We start from the raw sequence: 11,062 nt of genomic DNA, 5'->3' as shown, positions 1-11,062 counted from the left end.
TCTCAACGACAGCATCAATGACAGTCACAACAAAGAAATGTCCCTGACATAACGTTCGCAATATTAGAAACTGTGCATAAATGCAGTCGAATCCAATAAATACAATAAATGCTATGTCCCACAATGACTGCCAATCTTGAGTGCTATACTAATATTGCTGCTGGGCCACTGACATTGCCAACTATAGCGTCGAAGCACAATCGCATCGTACGAGCGTTGATGATCATTCAAAGATAAGGATGCAGTTCATGTGAAGTGAAGGGTGATGATGTATAATCACACACATGTGTGAAGTTCATGAAAAGTCCTGGAGTACCACTTGTGGGGTTGGATGCATATTATGCCGACAATACCGAGCATCTGGAGCGTTTCCTACAGCATGCTTGCCAGGTTCATATCAAATAATTATTGCAAACGTTCTAAACGTAGCTAATATGCAGTGCAGCAGAAGCTGGGGCCGCTCCACGTACGTAGACAAATTGCCCGGCTAACATTTTCGCGCTAGATAGACCACAAGCGAAAAAGCTTGCCATGCGAATTATGCATGTTTTCTGTATCACAACTACCAAGACTGAACCACGCGAACGAGATTCGCCTTATCATGATAGGAAAAACACATTCCAAGACTCCTTTGTTTCTTCACGGAATAGAACAATAGTATAGCCTACCTTCTTTTATTGCTGAACATGCCGATTTTAACACATTTGAGAGTTCTTTGCGAACTTAATATTGTTACGTGGTGGCCTGAGAAGCGATGAAATACGGCGACATAACAGAAACAGAACGACGTGATGACATGACGATGAAACATGCTTTAATGGCCAGCGGGCCTAGCGCGAGCACTCCGCCCCACGCCACTGCCCGCTTCGTCATCTTCGTAGCACTACCCGGAGCCACCGTGCGATCGTCCCGATCGATTGCTAGAAATCCAATGCATGAAGTGACGATGAACACAGACACAGGATTAGGACATGAAACGCTCGACACCACGGTGAATGCGAAGAAGGGATGAATTCTTGCCCCGGAGTATCAGGTCTGTTGTTCACCGTTTGCGGAAGGCAAAGGCCCATGGACACGCCAAACGGCTGGTCGGGGGTGCTGTCTTCGCTCGAGTGGTCGTGAGGTCGCTTCGTTGTGGGGTCGGTCGGGTCGGCTGTGGGCTCTTCATGGTCGTCGTGTGTTGTGGTCAGGGCTGGGTACTGGGCTGAGGACAGCGCCTGGTCAGGTCTGAACAAAAAGGGTTGGGGCAGAGCTGAGCGGCGATCTCCACGGGCTCTCGGCCGATGAACCCGGCGTACGGTTGGCTTCGACGGTGCAAGGCGAGGATGGGGATGAACCGCACCTCCAACCAAATGTTACGTGGCGGCATGACAAGCGATGGAACACGGCGACACAACAGAAACAGAACGACGTGATGGCATGACGATGAAATATGCTTTAATGGCCAGCGGGCTTAGATCGAGCACTCCGCCCCACGCCACTGCCCGCTTCATCATCTTCGTAGCAAAATTATGTAATCCCATTTTTCTAGAATTTCTACCTAGTATAACTGAAAATAATAATAAAGACTGCGTCCTTCCTTTCCTTGAACTGCAATGACAGGTACATAAGGGAGTTTGCATTATTCTTCACTCTCATATACCTTAACAAGATAAGAGGTGCCGCCTAAAAGCTCTCAGAAAGTGTCGCTGCCCTCTCGACTTCAATAAGCAATTTGTATTCATCTGTATTTTAATGTCAGGTACCATGCCAACGTGCTAGCTTTGAAAACAATATCCGCGGTTCGTTCCCAAGAAATGAAGCAGCGCCCAATGAGCAGCCTGTTAGTAAAACATAATTTGTCGTTTTCGAGCGCACCGAAGAAAAACACGTTGCCGATCAGCTTCTTTGTCAGTCAAAGAATTGATAGAAGCAAAACTGAGAGGTCGCACTGCCTAAGCATGCCGGCTTGAGACACGTCTTTCCGCTACTGTCCTCCTCCTCTTCCTGCTCCCCCGTGTGACTCCACAGTCAGTCGTCCGCTTCGTAGCCACGGTTGCGGTGAGTAGTAGCACTTTTATTTTCTCCGTCAAATACCGAGCGCTGGCACCGCGGACCATTATTAACCTGGGTTCGTTTAAAACAGCGTTGGTTTAACAACAATGCAAACACGGGGTCAGTTGGTTGAGCATATTGGAAAATACTGCGCTACTTGATAGACAGAGAAAAGTGAAAGACCACACACGAATGAAGCGTTGGTTTAAAAGCAGGTAAAATGATGAGGTTTGAATTTCATTTTCGTAAACCTTGCTATAGAAGCTTTAAGCTACAGGCATTGCTTAGGGTGTGTGCGACTTCACCTGCAAAGCTATAAATCTCCTAGAAAATGGTGCGGCAAATTCTTGTCAACGATTTTTATGAACCAGAAGTGTTAACAAGTTCATGCCACTATACGGCGTATGTTGTGTTATGTCCGGAGCTTGCGTCTGGTGTCAAAACAACTATTGGACATTCTCACGGCGGCTGCGTTTCAAAGTAGGCGAAACGAAGTGGCGTCCTTGTGCTGTGCGATGTCAGAGCACGTTAAAGATCCCCAGGTGGTCGAAATGACTCTGTGGCTGTCCATTACGTTCTCCTTTCTCTCTTTCCACTTTCATTCCCTCATTCCTCTCTTTTCTTACTGCGCGGTTCAGATGTCTACACAGAAAGTGTGACAGATACTGTGCCTTTTCCTTCCTGTGAACCAATTATTATTATAATTATTAAAATGAGTCAACTAATCAAGGAAGGGTTGAAATGGAACTAAACGTGGCGACAAAGTCCGCACATTGAGAAATCCAGATGATGTTATATATTTCAACAATAGTAGCTCCAAGTTCAGTTTTGGTGATTTAACTAACTCATGTCCACTGCCTGCCGGATTACCACACAACATATCGGCTCTAAAGGCTTGTTGCCCCAAGCTTAATAACAAAGTTCTAGAGAATGCTTCTAGGTGTCCGTGACGTAGTAGGACGAGTGTGAGCAATGCAGTTGCAGTCAATAAAAGAGAAATTTATCACAAGTAAATATTTGGTTTATGTAGTTTAACGTCCCAAATAACTCAGGCTGAAAGTCGCCGTAGTGGAGGTCCCCGGAAAGTTCGACCACATGGGGTTCTTTAACGTGTACCGACAAAGCGCAGTACACGGGCGCCTTGCTTTTCGCCTCCATTCAAAGGCAGCCGCCGCGGCCGGGATTCGATCCCCTATCTTTGGGCATAGAAGTTGAGCACCGTAAGAAAGGTTGCAGAGTAAACAGTGCTCTTTTCTTAAATGAAGGCGGAACATAAGGTAAAGCTTCTGATACCTTCAATCTTTTAACTTATTTTATTCTGAAGAGGGGTGTATTGGGGGTTATTCGAAGGACTGGAGACGCGACCGATGACACAAGACGATCGTAGAGCGAAGCACAATCTCGTCCGAACAAGACAGTCCGAGCTCTCAGTGCGCGCGCCAGCTGACCGGCGTCTTCATCGTCGTTAGTGTCGGCGCTGTATCATCTTCTTCCTTACAATTGCCCTGGCGGAAAGAGGGAGCCATCCTGGTGACTTAAGGCGAGGGTATGACAAGGGGATCGTAGTATGGCTGAAGTCGATTGCCGTGAACAACTCAGCCGCGGCGACGGTGGTCCGATGAAGGCGTTGCCGGCTCCACGACGAAGTTAACTGGTGATGTACGCTCTAATACACGATAAGGGCCATTATACTTCGCAGAGAATTTGGAATCAGCCGGAACACAGAGCCAAACGAGGGTGTTGATAGGAAAGTCAGGAGCGAGCTTGCCGTGATCGCTCTCACGTCGGCGAAGATCTTGAATGTCCGATGTGAATGAACGAGCCAGTTGACGGCACTGCTCAGCATTACGGGCCACAGCAGAAAGAGTAGTGTACTCTGAACTGTCGGGGTGGTAAGGAAGTATGGTGTCCAGTAGACATGAAGGCTCACGACCGTAGAGGAGAAAGAATGGGGAAGATCCAGTCGTTGCCTGAGACGCTGTGTTATAGGCATAGGTGACATAGGAAGCACCTGATCTCAATTAGACGCGTCAGAGAAACATACGTGGCCAGCATGTCACCAAGAGTTCAGTTAAACCTTTCTGTGAGGCCATTGGTTTAAGGATGGTAAGCTGTGGTGGTTCGATGTATTATTTTGCAAGCTTCCAACAGCTCGTGGACCACTTGTGATAGGAAGACGCGGCCGCGGTCACTGATAAGTTCACGAGGAGCCCCGTGACGTAGAACGAAGTGACGTATGATAAAGGAGGTGACGTCACGAGCACTAGCCGTAGGCAGGGCTGCAGTCTCCGCGTAGCGAGTGAGGTGATCCACGGCGACTATTATCCAACGGTTGCCTGATGTCGAAGATGAAAGAGGGCCATATAGGTCGATTCCGACACGATCTAAGGGTCGCGCTGGACAAGGCAATGCCTGTAATGGGCTGGCCGAGGGGCGCGGAGTAGACTTCCGCTGCTGACAAGCAGTACAGGAGCGAATATAGCGGCGGACAAAGTTGTACATCCCCCGCCAGTAGTATCGCTGGCGGAGACGCTCGTATGTCTTCAACAAGCCATCATGTGCGCTTTGCGGGTTGGCATGGTGATGGGCACAAATTTCTGTGCGAAGATGGCGAGGAATGACCAAGAGCCATTTGCGACCATCCGGGCGATAGCTTTTGCGATACAGCAGACCACCCCAGATAAGAAAATGGGAAGCTTGGTGACGAAGGGCCGCACGAACCACGAATAGAGAACCCATCCTCCGCAAGCCCGCACATCTGCGCATCCATATTCGTTTTTCGTTCGGACAGCAAAAGACTGGAATGACTTGCCTGCCGACATTGTGCTCCATAAAGACCCATCAATGTTCAAAGCATCACTCGAAGCAATATTATGCCCTGTAACCCACTCCCTCATGTAATACCCCTTCAATGGGGTCTTTGAGGTCGAAATAAATAAATAAATGTTGAGGACGCGGTGAGGACGTTTAGGAGTGAAGATACCCAGGGATACCGGTGTTGTTCAAAAGGAAGATCGTCGGAAGTAAGGGCTGCAACGGAGGGTTCGGATATCGAGTCCGAGGGTGCCGGAGAAGCAGCGGCGAGCGCGACAAGGTGTCAGCGTCGGAGTGTTTGCGTCCCGATCGATATATTACGTCAAAGTCAAAATCTTGAAGGCGAAGAGTCCAGCGGCCGAGGCGTCCTGAAGGGTCTTTCAGAGAAGCCAACCAGCAGAGGTCATGGTGGTCGATGATAGCGTTGAAGCGGCGGCCATATAAGTAGGGGCGAAACTTTGTTAAGGCCCACACGATTGTAAGACACTCCTTTTCCGTGACGGTGCAGTTAGATTCAGCTCTCGTTAGCGCTCGGCTAGCGTAAGTAACTACATATTCAGAAAAGCCGGGTTTGCGTTGAGCGAGGACAGCACCGAGACCGATACCACTGGCGTTGGTGTGCACCTCTCTAGGAGCGGGTGGGTCGTAATGGCGGAGAATGGGCGGCGAAGTTAGTAGACGTCGGAGCGTAGTGAAAGCATCATCACAGAGTGGGGTCCATGTAGACAAGTCGGCGGGACCATTTAGCAACTTTGTAAGCGGTGCAATGATGGTAGCGAAATTGCGGACAAAACTGCGAAAATAGGAGCATAGGCCGACGAAGCTGCGCAGCTCTTTAACAGAAGTCGGCTTTGGAAATTCAGTGACCGCACGTAGTTTGTCCGGATTGGGTAGGACACCATCTTTGGACACAACATGACCCAGTATTGTCATCTTGTGGGCGCCAAAACGACACTTCTTCAGGTTAAGTTGAAGACCGGCGCCAGTGAGACAGCTCAGGATTTGGTGCAAGCGCACGAAGTGCCTAGGAAATTCGGGAGAGAAAACGACGATATCATCCAAATAACAAATGCAAATGGTCCACTTGAGGCCGAGTAAAATGTTGTTCATCATTCGCTCAATCGTAGCAGGAGCGTTGCAAAGACCAAACGGCATAACAGTGAACTCATATAGTCCATCAGGGGTAACAAAGGCTGTCTTGGGGCGGTCAGACTCAGCCATAGGGACTTGCCAATAACCAGAGCGCAGGTTCAGGGACGAAAAAAACTCGGCTCCTTGTAAACAATCGATGGCGTCGTCAATGCGGGGTAATTGGTATACGTCTTTACGTGTAATTTTGTTAAGACGGCGGTAGCCAACGCAAAATCTTATGGAGCCATCCTTCTTTTTCACCAGTACCACTGGAGACGACCACGGACTAGATGAAGGCTGAATTACACCACGTTTTAGCATGTCGTCAACCCGCTTAGCAATAACACGGCGTTCCGTAGGCGAAACACGGTAAGGGCGCTGGCGAAGAGGGGCATGACTGCCGGTGTCGATGTGGTGAACAACCTCGGTCGCACGGCCCAAGGAAGTCATCTGCACGTAAAACGAAGACCGGAACTGGTTGAGGAGAACAAACAGTTGCTCACGGTAAGTCGGGTCGATGCCACTGGCCACAGATGATTGAAAAAGGTTCCAACTCGGTATATCGGAAGTCGCAGTAATTGTCGTTAGGGAGGCTACGTGGGCACTCTGGTAAATACCCGTTAACATCAAACCGCGAGATGAGGTCAGCAACTTCAATATGACCAAGGCATTCGTCACGAAGTAGCGGAACCACAGCGGTTAAGGCATTCGCAACAACAATGTCAGCAGCGCCGCGGGTAATATCGATGATAGCAAAGGGAAGGAGTTTACGGCGGGAAGCGAACAAGGGAGAAGGCGCAAAAAGAACAGTCGCGTTTAAGGAAAAGGGTACACACACGGGAACAATCACAGCACAATTGAGCGGAATTTCGGTGTCGTCGGCTACGACAAGTTTGACGCAAGAAAAAGACGGCGCATCATCTAGAACCGCATCACAGAGCGCAGAGAAGGCAATGTCGGCGCGGGCACAGTCAATAACAGCATTGTGGCGGGACAGGAAATTCTAGCCAAGAATTAAGTCATGCGAGCATGACGCAAGCACTAAAAACTCGAAGATGTATAAGACGTCCGCGATAACGACACGCGCTGTGCAAGCAGCAGACGGATGAACGGAATCGGCGCCGGCGGTGCGAAGAGAGAGTCCAGAAGGCGGGTGGTGACTTTATGCAGCGAGCGATAAAAATTTTCGCTAATGACGGAGAGAGTGGCCCCTGTATCGACGAGTGCAAGGGTACGAACACCAACAACAAAAACTTCGAGAATGTTCGGCGGAGACAGACGAGGACTTAAGGTAGGCGATATGTGCGCAGTTCGTGCCCCAGGAACAGTGGCCGCTAGTTTTCCGGGTCTTGTGTCACGCTGCGACGCCGCGTTGGAGACACGGACTGACGGCGAAGGGATGGTGAGCGGTGCAGTGGAATGTGCTGGCGGCCCGGTGAGTTGTGTGACTGCCCTGGAGATGTAACCGAAGGTGGGCGCAAGGTGTTGTATTGATAATTGCAGTCATCCATAGTGCGTGCAGGGGCAGAGCGCAGAGTGCAACAGCACAGGCGGGCGACGTGGCCGGGAATACCGCAGGCATAGCAAATAGGCCGGTTGTCATTCGTGCGCCAAGGATTGTAGGGAGGCGTCGTAGATCGGAACCGTGGGGCGACAGATGGTAGCGCTATAGTCGGCACGTACGCAAAGGACTGGGGCGGCGGTGGGCGCGCGGTAACTTGTGCATACGTGGGAGGCATCTGTACTTGCACAGGTAGAGGCGGCACGACAACAGGGGGGCTGTAAATTAATGGTGCAGCAAGAGGTGTGGGCTGCAGTGGAACAGGGTCGGCATGAGGTGTGAAGGGCGCTGGCTGGCCAAAACTGGGATTGGCATCAGCAACCTCCTGCGTGATGGTGTGTCGGATAGAAGGGTTAAGCAGCTGGGCTCTAGATGATGGGCGTGGGCCAGACAAAAGCCCAGCCTGTCGGGAGACCTCATCCCGAACGAAATCTTCGATGTCAGCCAAAAGGTCGCTACTCACAGCCAGGCCAGATATGGACGCAGCAACTGCGGGAGAGGGACAAGTTCAGAGGCGTTGCTTGAGCATTTCGTCGAAACTTTGGCAAAAATTTGGGCTCTTTGCCCACAGCATGTGAAATGCATCGGCATCAATGCCCTACATTATGTATTTTATTTTGGCAGCCTCATCCATAGACTGGTCGACACGCTTGCATAAATTAACGACGTCTTCAATGTAGCTTCTGAAGCTTTGCCCTTCATGCTGAACGCGTACGCGCAGGGCTTCTTCAGCGCGTAGTTTCCGAACTGTGGGACGACCGAAAACGTCCGTGAGCTTTGCCTTGAAGTCGGCCCAAGTTGGCATGTCGGCCTCATGATTTCGATACCAGAGGTTAGCAACGTCATTCAGGTAGAAGATGGCGTTGTTGATTTTCATGCGGTCATCCCAGTTGTTATGACGACTCACCCGCTCGTAGGAGGCCAACCAATCTTCAACGTCCTGGTCGCCCTGCCCGCTGAAAACTGCGGGATCTCGCTGCCGAATAGCACCGGAGCATGAGATGGACTGCGAAGGGGCTGCCATTGGCTGTTGGCCTACCTCGTTTGTCGCCATAGGTATCGTACGGCTGCGGAGCTCCACGGTGATCGCTTAAGGGTCGTACCCCGCACCTCCACCAAATGAAGAGGGATTTATTGGGGGTTATTCGAAGTACTGGAGACGGCGACCGATGACACAAGACGATCGTAGAGGGAAGCATAATCTCGTCCGAACAAAACATTCCGAGCTCTCAGTGCGCGCGCCAGCTAATCGGCGTCTTCATCGTCATTAGTTTTGGCGCTGTATCATCTTCTTCCTTACAATTTCTATATTCCTAAATCTTTACTATAAGGCGTTAATCTATCGCGACAGCTCTCGAGTGAGGTTTTATTTGCCATTTTCTATGTACCATATATGCTGGCGAGCGTATTTCGAAGTGGCGATGCAGCTTCCAATTTGAGAGAAATAGCTTCCAATGTGGTGTTGTGCTCTTTAAAGGTAATTAATATGCCAGTACCTGAAATGAGCAATATCACTTCGCCCTATATTTGGTAGTGCTTTTTGTGATAAAAACAAGTGCGTGTCGATAATGGTACAAGCGAGTCCCTGTATTCTCCAATTTGTTGTCGAAATGCGCATCATTTCTATAGTGCAGGAGTAAATTTAGGCCTTTATTATACTAAAGCCCGCTAAACTGCCTATAAAAATCTGAATCCTTTAGTTATTTTAAAATTATTGCCTATTCATTTCAAACTTAAAAAAATGTCCATTGCATAATTTAACTCTCTTCATGGCTAAACAAGGCGATGAAGAAAGCAAACAAAAAACGCATCTCACTCTAAGGTGTCATGACAGTACGTGTCCTTTTGCACGCAATGAAGAGCCGCATTTCTTCATCACTCCTTCACCTTTTTAGGAAAGAGTTGTAGGTTTGAGCGATACGTGCTACCTATATTTCAACCCATAATCTATAGAATATAAAAATAATTACTATGAAATCAGAAACACTTCTTGCTATGACCCTTTATGGCTACTGGTAACTCTAGTGACGTCAGAATCGCGTCAGCGACGAGCAGCGCTCTGTAATGGTCAAACTATGACTGCTCCATGTGGAAATACAACTCATCTTGATAGAAACAGCACATCGCTTCCTGAAAGAACTTGACACGCGGAGTTGGTATCCTATCGTGATACCAAAGCATGTTTTATAATTTTATCTCGGGCACCGCATTTTGGAAATCCTTACACTCTACGTTAGTCTGCGCTGCTGACGCACCATCTTGGAGAGAATTGTGGCCTTTCCAGAACGGCTTCATCTTTGTCTGTGATGACATTCTCTCTGTTTTTCGTCACGGGGTCATGGACGTTTTCCTGTCCGTCTTCAACATGACACGCTTATTCTTTGGCTGCAAAGCTGCTGCGCAGAGTGCACGTAGTATTTGAAAGAGTCTTGTTTTGCCTAAAGGTCGCCCTTCAAGAAAGATATCAGGGCAACTTTTTGAGCTCTATGACTATCACTTCATAAAGACTCTTCAAGTTTAGAACCTAACCTCGCCACCGAAGCAGCAGTTAGGAACTGCCATTATGTCTCAGTTTATCTTAACTGTCACTATAATTTTCGCAGCTGCGTCTTTTAATAGTCATCAAGTGTTGGCCCAGAAGATAACATGCAAGAATCCGGCCGGAAAGCCTGTTGATTGGTAAGTGTTCAATATATTTTTTAAACAGTGAACCGAATTTGCAGCATCCAATGCATTTTTCCACCAATCGGTAACCAAGCACCGATAACGGAGATAAAATTTCATACTTGAATTGATTTGCCAAGGATTCATATGCTCTCGTACAACCTCAAGTTACAATTTTCTTGTTACAGATACATCTTAACTACATAGAAATTCTCGTTTTTCCATTTCTCATAGTCTATACTAGGCAAAGGGCGAAGGGGGATGCCATTAGTAGCCTTTTTTATTTCAATTTTCGTTTGAGATAGAACAACATACGAGCAGCCAGAACCCGCAGCCAACGTTTTCAGCAAAGCGCTTGTTGATACCTTCGATAGTGTGATCACCAATGCACCGGGCCATAAAGGTGGTTTATTCTGAAGAAAGAAATGTGGAGGACGGCAAAGTAGCAAGCAGGGAAACGGCCACTGTTTCTTTGGTAGCAAAGTCGCTAACGAGAAGTTGAAAACTTTTCGGTTATGATGTAAACATGTTCGCTATCAATGCTGGCAGAAGTAAATAAACAAACGCATTTGGGCTGAAAAGAAGACAAAAATTATTGAAAATAAAGCGACACCACGTGGAAATGTAAAAAAAAAAGAAGAAAACTGGGTTTTGAACCCTGCGGAATATACAATGAAGGCAAGAGGAAAACGATCAACGAGAAGAGAAGATAGATCTAAAGAAAAGTGTAGCAGCAATCGCTAACTAGAAGAAAAAAGGGGAAAAATTGTGTGGAGGACGCCTAGTCATTGTAATAGGAGGCGACGACCGTAATGGCTCATATCTACGGTTCATCGCTCACTGTAAGCACTTTGGCTC

At 48.3% G+C, this 11,062-nt stretch overlaps 1 protein-coding gene across 1 annotated transcript in view; it reads left to right on the top strand.

Annotated features, from left to right (window-relative positions):
* Nucleotides 1-10,021: 10,021 nt before the first annotated feature.
* LOC146170762 (cell-death-related nuclease 7-like) overlaps nt 10,022-11,062 on the top strand; it is a 74,456-nt gene continuing 73,415 nt past the window's right edge. Inside the window, exon 1 of the mRNA XM_084586795.1 lies at nt 10,022-10,219. Within this exon, the coding sequence (XP_084442921.1) occupies nt 10,104-10,219 (116 nt within the window). The 5' untranslated portion in view covers nt 10,022-10,103. The remainder of the gene's footprint in view (nt 10,220-11,062) is intronic.

The sequence above is a fragment of the Amblyomma maculatum genome, unplaced genomic scaffold (genome assembly GCF_055883805.1).
Source record: "Amblyomma maculatum isolate TAMU_Amacu unplaced genomic scaffold, ASM5588380v1 scaffold_53, whole genome shotgun sequence".
NCBI classification, from domain to species: Eukaryota; Metazoa; Arthropoda; class Arachnida; order Ixodida; family Ixodidae; genus Amblyomma; species Amblyomma maculatum.
This window is presented reverse-complemented; position numbering and strand designations above follow the sequence as displayed.